The sequence below is a fragment of the Salvia hispanica genome, chromosome 1 (assembly GCF_029641045.1).
Source record: "Salvia hispanica isolate PSC_SH4W2 chromosome 1, Shi_PSC_v1, whole genome shotgun sequence".
Classification (NCBI taxonomy): Eukaryota; Viridiplantae; Streptophyta; class Magnoliopsida; order Lamiales; family Lamiaceae; genus Salvia; species Salvia hispanica.
In genome coordinates, this window is record NC_142692.1 from 25,180,950 (window position 1) to 25,196,864 (window position 15,915).

Sequence of the window (15,915 nt, forward strand, 5' to 3'; positions counted from 1 at the left end):
ACACTCACTCTTTTTAGTCGACAGTTTTCAAGAATAAAGAGAGTTGGGGGTGCGTGTTATGTAGAAATTAGAAAATGTGATCTTGCATAATTAGTTATGGGCCTGATGTGGTAACTAGCAGAAGGTTCATACAGCCCAATGTTTATTTGAACCACATTTCAAATCACAAAAAATGGCAAATCAAAGCTGTCGCCCTTAACTCCTTCATAATTCATATGGGATTATTGGAACCTTTAGAGCACCTCCGATGAGACCATTGGACTTCCCAAAAACACCCCATGCCACGTCATAAGGATCTCCTACTGCACTGCCACATCATACGGACATCCCACTGCACAATGGTGGACATCCCAGCGGACATCCATAATAACAAAAATTCACAAATTAACAAATACAGTATATAATTTATTACAGAATTCAAATTTCGATACGAGCCGTATATATAGAATTTTTTAAAATAAAAATAAAAATCGGGACGTCCATCGTGGCACCGCAATGGCGGACGTCGCGACGAACTTCCCGCACAGCGGTCCAACGTCCGCCGGGACATCCTCCATTGCGGATGCTCTTACAAGTTCCAACTCACCACATCGCCGCATTTAATTGATCGCTCTAATGAATAAATTAAAGGTTAATTTGACTCCATTCATTACAAATAATAAACCTAGACCAATGTCACACGAGTTTTGAAAAAAAATAGTTGAATTTATTATGAATAAAAACTATGTCTCACCTTAAGAATTGCGTTAAAAAGTGATTAAGTGAATTGTAATTGGAGAAAGAAACTACTATGTGCTACAATTAATAAATAAATTAATATCAGTCATTAGTACGTTATAGGGCAATGTCAATAAATAAAAAAGGAGTTTATTATGTGAATATATTGCAAAAAGAATTTAATGTTTAGGGACGGTAATAAACACAAATTTTCATATATTTTGGTTGTGTATAGAATTTTTTTTCAGAAGATATGAATTTTTTCCCATTTATTACAATATTTTAAAATAAAAGTAAATAGAGTCTAATTATATTACATAATTTTATTTAGAGCATCCACAATAAGAATAGGCCACCCACTCTCTCTCTGCCACGTCATTAGCACTAAAAATCCACCTGCCACATCAGCATTTTACTCAAATAGGCCAGCCGCAATAAAAATAATTCAAAAACAACTACATTTACGGAATTAAACACAAAATACGGAATTAAATTTACGACACATATACTGGAAAAATTCGTTAATTTTATTTAAATAAAAAAAGTACATTAACTAAAATCAAAAAAATTACATAATAAAAAAACAATCTGGACTTCCACACACGAGTCACCGCCCCACTCTACTCCTCATTAATTTATTAAAAAAATACATTAAAAAATGTTAGTATGCCTTGAATCCGTTATAGTTTGTCGCTAGCCGAATGGGGGTCTCGCTGTGTGCATATTTTTAAATTACACGAGCCACCGCCCCGACGCTATGACATGTTTGTGTTTTAGGTCTTAATTTTGTATTGGGCCTAGCCCGTCTTCTGTGTGCATATTTTAAAATTACATAATTAAAAAAATACATTAAAAATGCAATAAAAAAATGCATAAAAAATACATTAAAAATGCAATAAATAAAAAAAATGCATAATTTTTTTTTTTAAATAGCGCTGGCCGATCGGCTTGCCACAATGGCGGCCAGCGCCCTCAAATCGGCTAATCCACGCCGATTTTTTCGCCGATTCACGGCTGGCCGATTTCAATAGCCGTGGATGCTCTTAGCAGTTAAGTTTAAATTAGTGGAGGTAGGGGTGTGGTTACTAATTCTCACCCTTGTCATTTCCCGCCAAAGAAAGCGATTTCCAAACCCTGCCCATTTCCCGTGGGCGACAAACAAAGAAAAATCAGAATGGCGCCGTCAGCCGATCCAGAGACATCGCCGTCTATTTCCACCACCAATACTGATCTCCAGGTAAGTTTCCCGGTTAATCGTATTTCTTTGGATTATATCGCTTATAATTGGTGGAAACAAATTGTTTGAATTCGCGCCTCCTCTGCAGCCTTTCTTCCTTCTCCACAAAGCCGCTTCGCGGAAACCCTCCTCTAAAACCCGACGGAGAATCGACCTCTCGCCCAAAGCTTCCGATGCTTCTGCCCAAGAATACAATGACAACTCGCGATTTGAGACCTTTAAACTCCTATGGTCCAACACTGAATCCATTATTAAGGTTTTCCTCTCTACCCGCAGCACCCCTATTGCCCATATATTCTTAACTTTGCACTTTTAATTTCAGGACGTCTTGAAAAATCTCAACACTACCGTGTTTGATGGAATTGATAAGTGGGTTCACGCGTCCTTCGATGCAATTCGCACCTCTCGAACTCCTGACTTCACTACAGCCTCGTCTATGTATCCTATTCCGAATAACGTTCCTATTGGCGCACAAATCTTCACCGCATTGCTTTTTACAAGTAATTCCTGCTTCCTGCAAAATTGATGATATTTATTTAACCGAATTAATCCACCTCGTTTTATCAAAGCATCTTCTTGTTGTCTAAATCGAAGGGATTTGCAGAAAATGTGGAGTCCGTTGATGACATATCGACATTTGCTGACCTTGGTGCACATTTGAGATCGAGTGGATGTTTAGTAGCAAATCTTACATCGATTGACTTCTCTGCCAAGAATGGAGTTGGCGGTTGTCTTAAAACTTTGCTAAGACAGTTCCTGTTGGCCAGCATTGATGTAAGCATGTCAGCCAACTTTTTGCCTTAATTTACTGGGGGGGGGGGTTATGTGATGTGAAATTGTTTATAGAGCTCACAATTGTTCGTGCTTTCTTTTTATATATTAGGCACCTGAGATGTCCATTCTGGCGTCATGGTATAATGAACAAGAGAACTATGACAAACCGCTAATTGTTATAATTGATGATGTGGAAAGATGCAGCAGTTCTGTATTGAACGATTTCATCTTAATGCTGAGGTATAACAGCTTTTTGCTTCTAAATGTGACATGCTCACAGTGTTGATTGAATTTTTAGTTTCTTCTAATCATACATACACTAGGTTTATTTACTTGTGAGTTCAAATTTTCTCTCCTACCCTTTGATATCATCTTCAGTTGGTTGTTGGACAGCATACTATAGAATAGTTACATCAATCAACCTAGCCATACCGTGACCAGCTTTTATACTCCTTACTAGAAAGAATTCCTTATCCATGAACTCTCTACATGAATAGTTCTATAATCGTGGATTCAGTTATGAGTATATTTTTTCCGTAAGACCATCAGAAAGCATTCCCCAGTGATCATGATATGGCTTTGCGTGGGTTGAGGGAGGGCTACTCTAGGACGATGCAGGAGGAAGGGAAGAGAGATTTTGTAGTGCAAAGGTGAATTTGGCTGTTCTCAGTGTACCCAGTAGGTCTTAAATTATGAAATAAGGACTAACCATTCATCTTAGGACTAAAGCAATAAAAATTGTAGTTGTTGGACTATGATGTTTTATAACTTTATGGATCAGGCACCCTTGAAGAAGGCACGAGCCGAACGACAGACTATCCTTTTTGCCAACTACCATCCACAATATGCCTATAGTTATTTCACTCATTATTTCATATGCTTTTGTAAGTGCTGATTTGAGGCTTCAATATCCTCTTACCTGCAAATGGAAAAACCTTGCTATTGACAGGGAATGGGTAATAAAGGTCCCAATAATATTGGTACTAGGAGTTGCAACAAGTGTTGATGCTCTAAGGAACATTCTGTGCTCAAGTGCATGCTTGTATCTTTCCGTTTGCGAGTTCAATTTGGGAACCCCAGCAGAAAGGATGGATGCTGTCATTGAGGCTGTTCTCCTCAGAAGTTGTCAGAGCTTCAGCATTGGGAAACATGTATCAGCTTTCCTAAGAAACTACTTCTTAAGACATGATGGAACACTAACCTTATTTGTTAAAGCTCTAAGGGTTAGTAGCAGGCTTTAGTTATTTTTGCTCTATCTTTGTATCGGGTAATCAGCTTATCCTATTTTCACAACTTCACTTCACATAACTATTGTTTGTAACAACTGTTTCCAGATTGCTACGGCACAGCAGGTCTTCTCTGAACCTTTAAGCTTCGTTCTAAGGAAACTAGTTAATGAAGAAGGCACTGAGGCAAGATTAACCTATCTGTTCTTTTTTTATTCGTGTACCATCTGATTTAACTGATTTGTTTGTGATCTGTTAAACTTCTTGAAGTTTGAGATTTCATTCTCAAATCTCAGGATAGCAAATTAAAGTGATTTAGAAATTAAACTTTCATCATAGATGATTATGTCTTCATTACATGGATTCTGTTTTCCGCACTAGATCAGGGTTTTCTGTTGGAATTTTCCCTAGAATATAATTAGTAGGGAAATGCTTCCATGTTTCATAAACTTCTTTAATAGTTGAGGAAAAGTCTGCTCCAACCAGATACACATTATTTAATATTTCAGGGATTGGACGGGGACAATAATTCACTCAGAGAACCTGCTATGAAGCGAGCTCTTGAACTTCCATCCTTACAAAGGTTCTCAATCAATAAACGTCTTTTATTTTAATAAACATGTTAACATTGAGTTGCGTAGGTTTACGATGGTGCTTTACCAAATTTATGATAGGTTTTGCGAGACTAGAGGCAACTGCATTGATTGGGTCTCTGCTTTGTCTGAACTGAAAGGACTACATCAGCTTTGGAGCTCTTTAGTTATGGTAAGAATTCAAATGAAAAACCACAAAATTCCGTAAGTTTTAAAGTGGAATGTAGTTTGCTCTGGAAATCTTGATTATTTCCTTCAACTTATAGTAAAACCCCCTTCTAGTTTTTGTTTTATACAGTGACTGTATATTTGTTGGGGAAATGCTATGATCTTTTATGTTCTGTTTTGTATTGGTAATTTGATTTATCTTCCCTGGAGACCACATTATTCTTGGAAATACTTTATTGCCAAGCCTTATGATACTACATTCGTGAACATCTAGACGTACTAGCGCGTTCTGTTTTGAATATTTTGCTGAAAACGTCACGTAGTCACCTACAGAAACTAAACAAAGAGATGATTTAGTACTTTTGATAATCATATGTTGCAGTGCCTGTATGAAATTGGAAGATGCCGCAAAATCTCCCTTTTAGATTTATACTGTGAGATGCTCAAGCCTAAGCCGCAGAATTTTGGTGCTAATGATCTCAATCTAGTGGGAAAAGATTATACAACCTCAGTGCATAATTATCAATCACCTGGCTGCTTACAAGATAAAGGTTGCGTTGTTCGGGCATTTCAGATGTTGAGGTTATTTCACATTTTCACTTATTTTTGTTAAAAAGATTTCATATTGCCACTCATTCTCCTTGCACACACATAACCTACAATTAGATTGATATTAAGAGCTATAGCTTTTAAGGAGGAATTATTTGTATAATAATGTATTGGAAATGGATTAATTTTCTGCACTTTTAATATTTGAAACCATGGATATCCATAAGGAATCATAGTAATATTAAACACATGTCACATCCCTTTCATTTCCTCAAAAAAGGAAACAAACAGTGTGGCTTTGGTTTGTGCAGGGATTTGTCAGCTATGGAGCTGTGCAAAATACTGGATAGGTGGGAAATGCTTACTAGAGGCATTGAAGAGGTATGGTTTATTTTTCTTGGGGTTTCCGGCTGGTATACTATATTATGAATGCTTAGTTTTTAAGATTTCAATCCTGAAGAGATTGTATGGAGCTGTAGAAGAAGAAGACATAAATTCTCCTACGGTGTAAATTGTTAGTTTTTTTTTAAAAAAAATTGTTTCAAATAACTGGTCTTACAGTTTGCTCTGTTGGCTTCATGTCTCCCCTGATGCTGCTTTACATACAGAACACATATTTCCCCCCATTTATGTTATGGATTTTACTCCAGTTGATTCCAGATTGATGATTTACCCATATAGTGGCAAATATGTATCTGATCCCCACTTGAACGTTGATCTTTCCAGATTCATGAAAAAGTAAAGGAGCTACAATCCCAAATAAAATCGGAGGTCAAGCAGTCAAGACATGATTTGCGAAAGGATTCTAAGTATTTCTCAATGCCTTTTTTATAACTTAATGATGTGATCTGGTTAACTCTTTTGTGTAGTCCCTCTTGACGTGGACTTGCAAAAAAGTAAAGTTATTGAGGCTATTAGATCATTTGTGACCTGACATTTGCTCTTCCACATAATGGTGACATATAGACTTCATCAATGCATCTTCAGGTTGTTCATTGGGTGAAATTGCTATGATTACTAAAATACATGGCCAGCCTACTAGACACAAGTTGGTCTAGACTAGATGCTTCATTGATATCCTATAATTTGGTATATTGAAGCATATAGGACCAATCTCTTCATCTTCTTATTTTTTTCTGGACATGTTGATTGACAGGTCATAGTTTAATAGAACTAATCAACCTCGTTGCTGTTTTTTTATCAGGAGACCTACAGCCAGGACTTACAAAAATGACAAGACAAGTAATTCCACAATTAATGAAAAAGTTGCCTCATTCCTACAATCTATGTTCAGGTACCAGTTCTAAGTCTATGTATATCCTAAACCTCTTATAGAACTGTAAGCGAACATGTGGTATTTTTTTATTTTTTGAACTGTATCATTGATCAAGTGCAATACAAAACTCAAGAACAGTGTAGTCATGAGTGGACAGGTGTGATTTAAATGATGCGCCAAATAGCTTGACCTGAATGAAAGTAATAACAGAGTAGCTTTTAACCTTGTGTAATCTCGAATATAAGCATTGTGCATTATGCTTTGTGATGTCACATGTAATGGTTTACATTAGATATGAATATTTTCAAACTAATTAAACTCATATGTTGGTATAGTATATCATGCTTATCTTATTGTCCATATTTTTAAATTATCTGATCTTTATACTCCTACTTCATTTCGGTATCCATTCAATAGTTTCCAACTTTTTTCTGTTTGATTTCATTACAGGGAATATATTCAGACCATTGAGAGTATACCTCTTCATGAAATAATCTTCTTTGATAATGTTGACAATCTCAATACAGTTAAGTATTGTGGAAAATCTTCTATTCTGTAATTTATCGAGCTTTCTGCATTGTCTTGCCAATGAATGCAGAGTTCCTTATACTTGTTCATTAAGCTAATTTATACTATTACTCCATCCGTCCCATGAAAATAGACACTCTTTCCATTTTGGTCCGTCCCATAAAAATAATCCACTTATATGTTTGGTAACTTTTTTCTCTCTAATGAGTTGGGCCCATTCTCCTTAACAGTACTCCAATAACTGTTTCTTTATATCTCTCTCCTACTATATCAATCATGCATTAGTGTCATTCCAAAAGTGTCTATTTTTATGGGACAGGGGGAGTCTAATATTATCTAAAACCTTATGCCTTCATTAAATATTTTATAAGGTTTGTCAGGACTTCAATGCATACTTTTTAATTAACTTGACTGATCTCAGTTTTTAGGATAACTAAGTTTTGTTTAAGCATTTTGATAAGTGATTACTGAAATACAGTCCATACAAGAAGTGTTTCCTGAAAATTACTTTATGGAAAGCCATATAACAGGAAAGATAAAATAACACAAGACTCTATAAAATTGAATAAACTTTCAGAGTATAAGCTGTGCTATGCATTACTTATACTATATGATTGCCAATAGCGTAATGGTGTGTAAAATGATGTTTGAAGTTTTGGTATTGCATGCAACTATAGTTTGATAACATTCTTCTTTTGTCGTATCAGGCTTTGATTGGAGATCCTAGAAGAAGAATCCAAGCTGACCTGTTGGAGTCAAGAAAACTCCTCAAGTGTTCTTGCTGCAGCAAGAATGACGGTGTTCTAGTTCCATCGATGCATGATACCTCTATAATGTAAGTTGTGCATGCCTTTTCTGGCTGACATTTCATCTTTTCAACTAGTTTGCCTTCATTGGATCACTTCTTCTTTTTTAGTGTTATTCTCATTTCACGCCGTAGCGTTCATTGGATCAGTAAGGCTTGATTTTTCATTGCTGTTCCCCCATAGTTCTGTGACAAATGTATAACTATTCCACAAAAAAGTTCGATTGCCAGCTGGTTAAACTTTTCATTCGCTTGGTGTAGGTACACGCTGGTGCAAGAACATGGTGATCTCATCAATGTTCATGAATGGTTTCACTCCTTCATGGCAGTCATTTCAAATCCACCTTTAAAAGCCAAGAAAAAATTGAGAATGTCCCCATCACCTAAAAAACGGAAAGACTCAAAAGAAGCTCGGACCAAAACTGATGCATCAATACAGTATCCTTTGCCTCTGATCTTAATTACTACATTTTCTGCCAAGTTATTAATTAATACATTATTTGATATAAGTAGTCCTTAACATGAGGATTGAAGAGCCGAGTTTTGCAGAGCAGTAACAGAGCTACAAATCACAGGGCTGCTTCGGATGCCCACCAAAAGGCGCCCTGATTATGTGCAGAGAGTGGCTTTCGGACTTTAAAAGAATTGGATAAGTATGTTGCTACTTCCTGTGTCTTAATCATTATCTGTATCTCTTCACAAAGTTTTGGTGTAGAAGCAGTTAGCGTCCTAAAATGTGATTCCAATTTGAGATGGGATATGTGTCTGTCAAAACCACACGTCTTGTCTTCCTGAGAAATATTGGGATACAAACACTCACACAAAATTACAAAGCAGAAAATTCTGGTTTGAAAGTGATTACTTAGGAAAGAGAGTTTCACCCACAGACAAGACTTGATTGGTTGCCTAGGTTAATTATTGAATGCATTTGATTTCTAGATAGTTACATGTCTCTTTGGACTGGCATTTTCTGCACTCTTGTAATTAATAGTTCATTTCATTTATTTTGCGTTCGAATACCTGAAACGTATTCAATGCTCGATTTAGTTTAGTATGAGTTTAAATCTTAGATTTACTTGACCATAGGTTGAAAAATGCGCGACCTCTATGAGCAAAGTTGATATGCACAAGGCCATTGGTTGTAGTCGCTCTGACAAGTCCCGATTTCTTAATTGGTTGTTGATGAAGATTGTGGCACATTTGTAACTGAGTTCCTATTCTATTACAATTATATATTCAGTGTAATGTTTTGTTAATTTATTTATGTGGGGTTCTATGCATGTTTCTTTTTTTTTTATCTCTATTATTTCAATCTTAAATATACATTGCGGAATACTGAACTTAGGTACCAAATGCTTCGTCATATTTGTCGAGGGGAATTTATTACTGGGTTCACAAGAACCTCTATAAAACGGAATAATAAATAGCACTGGAGTCGTTCACCTTCCTTGAAATGCCCAGAAATGGGTTCAATTAGGGGCTCTATCAGTTGTTCAGTTTCTTACTTAGCATCCACGATAGAATGGACTAGGTAGCGGACTAGCACTAGGTTTAGCCAAAAACACCTTCTGCCACGTCACTATGATTAGCCACTGCACTGCCACATCACTATGACATCCCAACTAACAAAAAAAAATTCACAAATACGGAATTAAAAATTCAACGCGAATACAGGAAAAATGCAACCATTTTATATAAATTAAAAAAATAAAATACATAGTTAACAAAATGAAGTGCAACGAGATGTATATATAGAGTTTTGAAAAAAAAAAACGACAAAACAGCTAGTCTGTCCGCTCGTTCGTCGGGAGCCCACTATTGTGGGACTAGCCGATGGACTAGCGCGTTATCCGAAGGACAAGAGGTTGTCCGTCGGGCTCATCCTCCACCCGCTAGTCCGCCACAATAGTGTACTAGCGCGCGGACTAGCCGCTAGTCCACGAGCTAGGCCACTATTGTGGATGCTCTAAATGAGTGAAAGCCCGCATCGTTCATTCCACATAAAGCTAGAAACAAAACTAGGGATTGAGGTGGTTTTCAAATCTCGTTGAATTTGTTACATCAAGAAATAGTTGTACAATTACAAGTGTACCCATCGTCTTGCATTTCAATCTCCAATTCTCTCTCCTTCACCCTAAACCCTTTACCCCATTTGTGGACAACACTGGTTTTACTGAGAAATTGGTAAAGTAAGAGAGATGGGGAGAAAAAGTAGATAAAGTATGAGAGATAAGAAAAAATAGGTTAAATGCGAGAGAGATGATTTTTATTTTAAGAAATGAGACTATTTTTTGTGGACATCCCAAAATGGCAAAATGTGACTATTTTTCGTGAACAGAGGGAGTATATTAGTGGAGTATCAATTAACAGTCCTTTCCTCAAATTGCTCCTCGCCATTACACTGCACCGGCGTCGGGGATGCGAATGTTGTCGTCGGCACCCAGCGTTCAGATTGAAGGTTTGAGCGTGGCAGAGCCTACATCGTCGCCACCACCAGGGGGTTTCTTCGGCAGCCCAATTTTGTGAAGATGATGCGAGATATCCAAAAGAATCCCAACAATTTGAACTCGTATTTTGCAAGATCATAACCCGGGTTATGCAGTCATTAGGGGCTTTGTTGAACTTGAAGTTCCAGACGAGGGGGCTGGAGGAGGAGGGTTTGGAGGTGCCATCGGTGCACAATAAAAAAGAATTGCCACCGTTTTTCCGCATGTATTTCTCTTTACTGACAGCTAATTTTTGTTTATTTTGGGGGTCCTGTTGTTCCTTTCTTTCGTCTCTCTATGTCCCACCAACTGGTACTACTGTTGCTTATTCATTCCAATAATACCCCCAAGAGAGAGAGAGAGAGAGTTGAGCTGGGGTCTTATGCTCTGCACGAAGAGGAAGAAAAATGGAGAGTGTGTGGATGATGGGGATGGAAAGGTAGAAAATTATGAGGGCATTTTCGGCAAGTCAAGCTCACTCAAACTGAACGCATGTGTTTAACCTTCATTACTGTGGGACCCACATAGTGAAATCTCAATAAGATTTATATCTACAACTTCCACTCCAAAGAAGATAAAATCTAATACTCCACATGTTGAATTCCTACATCCAGTGTGCATAGAAAAATTATATAACCACCATATTGGCCAATTAATCCATGATAACAAAAGGAAATTATTTTTTTTGGGACTTAATGGAGCCTCAAACAAATGAATGTTTCTTTAAGGGCGTTGGCAATGGGGGCCGATAGCAACGGCCTATCTATCAGCCCCCTCATCGGCTCCGGTAGGTCACCGTTGTGAGGGGGAGGGTTGATTCCCCCTCCCCAACGCCTCTGCCCCTTGACCGATAAATCGCCCAGTCGATGGCGCATCGACCCTGCGATGGGCCTCCATTGCGGAGGCTCGGGCCGATGACGGAGCCAATTCATTTTATATCATAATTTTATTACTTCTATATATACATCCTTCCTCCATTTCACACATTTACTCTCATCATTTTACTTCTATTCATCCATTTCATTTCACACATTCATCTCTCTAGCAAAATGAATCCCAATGATGACAATAATTCTGGCGAAAACCAGTTTACTGGCCAAGGAGGTGGGTTTTCGAACCTACTAGAGGGAAACCATTATCCCAGAGGTGGCCAATTTCCTGTGGAAAACATGTTCGGGTTGGGAACCCAATCATCCCAGTTTGGGATGGGTTCAACTCAGATTCCGTCTAAAGGAGGTCTACCTTTTTTCCACGGCACCCAATACGCCGGCTTCCCAAAAGCGGCTACGTCGGTGCAGGTAGACCGATGAACACATCGAATTCCGGCGATGATGTCTACTGCCCAATGATGAGCCCAAGCGCGTTTGGTACTCCTGGGACTGACGAATCCACTGTTCTGTTAAGAGACTTGAACTTCAACACCGACGAGTAAAGGTGTCCGATATGGAGCCATCTCCTCCTAGGGCGAAGGCGGCGGCGAAGGGGAAGAGGAAGGAGAAAGTGGGAGCCAAGTCAGGGCGGGCAGGGTGGGCGCACAAGGAGTACCTACTCCATCGAGGAGTCAACTGCTCTTGCTCGTTGTTAGGCAGATATCTCCGATGACTCAACTGTAGCCAACAATCAGGGTGAGGGCGGTTTCTGGGAGCGTATCACGCAACGATACGAACAAGTCAAGCCCGATGGAGCCCCGACACACAAGCTCGGCGATCTACACAAGCATTGGAAACGCCTGGTGTTCGAGTTTCATGGTATCTACGATGGCAACTTGCTGGAAATGCATAGCGGAGAGAACGAATTCTCTGTCAGAGAGTTGTCGATGAGGAGTTTAGGGCCACTGTCAACTCAAAAGGATTCAAGTATTGGGATACATATCATCAACTGAAGGATTTTCCTAAATTCAAAACGGGTATGTCGGAGGCGTTGCAGACGAGATCGGTGCGAACATGCCTCACGCTCTCCGGGAGCTATAACAGCAGCGGAGCAGAGCCAATAGACTTGTCAGAGGACCAATCACCCATTGAGACTACTCCTCAGCACCCAATGGGCGTGAAAGTAGCGAAGGCAAAAGCGAGGAAGGAGAAGGGGAAGGCAAAGTCCAGCGTAACGAATGCCCAATCCGCACCGGTCCAGGTTGATAATGCATTATTGGGTCATGTCGCCTTCGCACAATCGATGGTGGGCCTCTACAACATGCACATGAAATCCAATTCTCGATCCATCTGGAACACCATCCAAGGGTTGAAGAAGAAGATGGGTCTTGACGAGGATGACGAGCCAGAACCCGATGATTGATGTGTGTTTGTTGTTTTTATCTATCTTTTTTTTAATGTACTTAGTATGTTTTTTTTATAATGAAGTATTGTTTTTTTTATTGTAGTAATTTTTTTTTAATGAAGTATGTTTTTTTTAAATGAAATTTTCTCTTTTTTATATTATCTTGTCTTAAAAAAAAAGAAATATATAAAAATAAAAATAATGATGTGGAAATGAGATAGGCTCTAGGATGAGTTCTCATGGCAAGAAGATAGGCTCTGGGATGGGCATGCTGATGTGGCAGGAAAATATGGAGATAGGCTCTGAGATGGGCTCCGGAGATAGGCCCTTATTGCTAATGCCCTAAAAATATTATAGTACTCCCTCCGTCCTAAAGAAGATGACACTTTCTTGGGTGGCACGGAAATTTTTGCAATTTTATTTTGTGTGTGTAGTGGAAAGAGTAAAGTAAGAGAAATAGTAAAGTAACAGAAAAGTATTTCTATTTTTAATAATGAGTCATATTAGTTGGAACAAACCAAAAAGAAAAGTGAGTCATATTTAATGGAACGAAGGAAGTACTAAAAGTATCCACAACCATTATCCAATATCTATTCCGTCTCTTAACTATTTATGGATCTTATGGATCTCATATCATTATTACCACGTCCTTTACAACCATTTATCCCTTAACAAACCGTTCATTCACTATTCATGATACAACTATTTCATATTTAAAAAAAAATTAACAACTAATTTAATTAAAATTAAATATTATATTTAATAAAAACGTCAATATCCAATGATTTGTGCTCGCGGCATGGTGCCAGGCTGCCAGCGCACCCTGGCATTGGAGACTGCTTGCAGTGGAGCCGTTGGGGGTATGTAATTGTGCTAGTATGGCACTACCACATGTCCAACAAATTCCCCAATTATTTTGTCACTCTATTATTCGCATACCCAATACGAATTAAAGCTCAATTAAGTTCCCACTTGTGTTGAGAGATAGTGATTGGTGCATAAGTTCTGGAACTTGTGGAAGTATGAAAGTCAGAAAGTGATTGGTGCATGAGGTACTGAAATCTCTGGAAATACGACACTCATAAATTAAGCTTTATTTGTAATATGACTAATATCTGATCTGAAAGCAACAAATTTAAAATATACCATACCAAGACCTGAAATTGACAGCTTACAAAGGACTTGGCTACATGAATCAGTGATTGGAGTAAAACCCATGATTTTTTAATTTTTATATAGAGGTGTTCCACCATCTATAAAATCCTCGTGGACGAATACCATCCTACAGTTTATCAGCATCATCATCTTCATACACTAATACTGCTAGAACAGTTTTGCCATTGGATAAAAACACAGTTCTACAGCACTACTAATATTGTTGTTTTGATTTTTGAATTTTTGAATTAAAATAATCGGCGTGCGACGACCATGTGGATGGAAGGAATCTGCATCGGCGGCTGGGGCAGCCACGTATACGCCAGGGGCCACCTAGCCACGTCCTCTCCCACTCATCCTATAAAGCCGGCCCTAGCCCTGCCCATTCGGGAATACGCCACCTACTCCCTCAGTACACGTGGTAGACGGCGCCGGAACAACATGAGCGTCGGAGCGGCATCGACGACGGCACCGGATGCCTTGCGGAAAGGCATCGCTGAGTTCTACGATGAATCCTCTGGTGTCTGGGAGGACATTTGGGGAGACCACATGCACCACGGCTTCTACGATCCGGCCTCCGATGTCTCCATCTCCGACCACCGCGCCGCCCAGATCCGCATGATCGATCAGTCCCTCGCCTTCGCCTCTCTCTCCGGTACCCCTCTCTCTCTCCATCTCGACTCACTACAGACTGGACTAGCCTCTTTTTTTTATTTTATTTTAATTTACTAATTGTTAGCTGAATGTTGAAAATGAATGTTTGTGGTTGGTTTTTGTTGTAGCAGTATGTTAATGATAGTAATTTCACAATCAAGTTATAGACATGAACCTACTTATTAGTAGTAGATTAATAGATGCAATTCATGAGGAATTGGTATATTCATCAACGAAAACATGGATCAAATTGTTTTGGAGTTGAGAAATTTAATGATTATCGGATTGTATAATGTGGGATAAAAAATTTGGCAGATGAGTCGAACCAGAAACCAAAGAGTATTGTTGATGTTGGATGTGGCATAGGAGGCAGTTCTCGATATCTGGCAAGAAAATTTGGGGCTAAATGCAAAGGCATTACTCTCAGTCCTGTTCAAGCACAGAGAGCTCAACAGCTTGCTGATGCTCAAGGACTCAGCGCTCAGATTTCATTTCAAGTTGCTGACGCGTTGAACCAGCCCTTCCCCGATGGCCAGTTCGATCTAGTTTGGTCCATGGAGAGTGGAGAGCACATGCCTGACAAGAAGAAGGTTCACTCCCCACATATATTCTCCTTGTATTATACACCAACATACATACATCTATGAATGTCATTCAATTTGTGATGGTTGTAGTTTGTGAACGAGCTGGTGCGTGTGGCTGCTCCTGGTGGAACAATAATCATCGTGACATGGTGCCACAGAGACCTATCTCCTTCGGAAGAGTCTCTGCGGCCAGAGGAGAAAAACTTGCTAGACAGAATATGCCGCGCTTTCTATCTCCCAGAATGGTGCTCCACTGCTGATTATGTCAGCCTGCTCACCTCCCTATCCATGGAGGTGCTGCTTCATCTTGCTTCTCATTCCATTCAAATGGTTAATCAAATCATAACAAATATTGTGGCTGTGCAGGATGTTAAGTCTGCAGACTGGTCCGACAACGTTGCTCCATTTTGGCCTGCTGTTATTAAATCAGCATTGACATGGAAAGGCATCACCTCATTGCTAACCAGTGGTAACTTGGATCTCCCTTCTCAATAACTATTCCTCACCTTTCTTCTTGCCTTATCTCGTTTTTCGCCTCAGGGTGGAAGACTATAAGGGGAGCGCTCGTCATGCCATTGATGATCCAAGGATACAACAAGGGTCTCATCAAATTTGCTATCATTACTTGCAGAAAACCAAATACTCCCTAAATCTTTCTCTTGTTATGTTAATGAAATAAGCCAATGTTGTGACACGGTGATGATGGTTACACTATATAGCTTATTACAGCGGCGCTTCTTGTGATATATGAACATTTGAAGATACCATCAATTCTTAATGCTCATCCTCGTAGGTATATATCATATATGTAATGCAGTTTCTCTTATAGGCTATAATCAACCTGTATTTCCTACTCCCTTCATTTTATCAGTCTAGCTATATCTCTCTC

General features: G+C 38.9%; 2 protein-coding genes across 2 annotated transcripts; both read left to right on the forward strand.

The window, feature by feature from the left end:
* The first annotated feature begins 1,800 nt into the window (after positions 1 to 1,800).
* Positions 1,801 to 9,170, forward strand: ORC3 (origin recognition complex subunit 3). The gene is made up of 18 exons (XM_048121739.2): positions 1,801 to 1,954; positions 2,043 to 2,210; positions 2,277 to 2,454; positions 2,559 to 2,728; positions 2,838 to 2,968; positions 3,678 to 3,951; positions 4,063 to 4,140; positions 4,464 to 4,537; positions 4,629 to 4,719; positions 5,098 to 5,297; positions 5,576 to 5,645; positions 5,991 to 6,073; positions 6,469 to 6,558; positions 6,991 to 7,066; positions 7,776 to 7,903; positions 8,135 to 8,311; positions 8,408 to 8,526; positions 8,960 to 9,170. Exons 1-17 carry the CDS (start codon positions 1,892 to 1,894, stop codon positions 8,511 to 8,513), a joined length of 2,157 nt encoding a protein of 718 aa, XP_047977696.1. The 5' UTR covers positions 1,801 to 1,891; the 3' UTR covers positions 8,514 to 8,526; positions 8,960 to 9,170.
* A 4,729-nt stretch (positions 9,171 to 13,899) lies between these two features.
* LOC148933499 (tocopherol O-methyltransferase, chloroplastic-like) lies at positions 13,900 to 15,879 on the forward strand. Its single transcript, XM_089063259.1, has 5 exons — positions 13,900 to 14,443; positions 14,758 to 15,032; positions 15,117 to 15,320; positions 15,393 to 15,495; positions 15,567 to 15,879. The coding sequence occupies exons 1-5, from the start codon at positions 14,062 to 14,064 to the stop codon at positions 15,674 to 15,676; spliced, it is 1,074 nt and encodes a 357-aa protein (XP_088919385.1). The 5' UTR covers positions 13,900 to 14,061; the 3' UTR covers positions 15,677 to 15,879.
* The last annotated feature ends 36 nt before the right edge of the window (positions 15,880 to 15,915 follow it).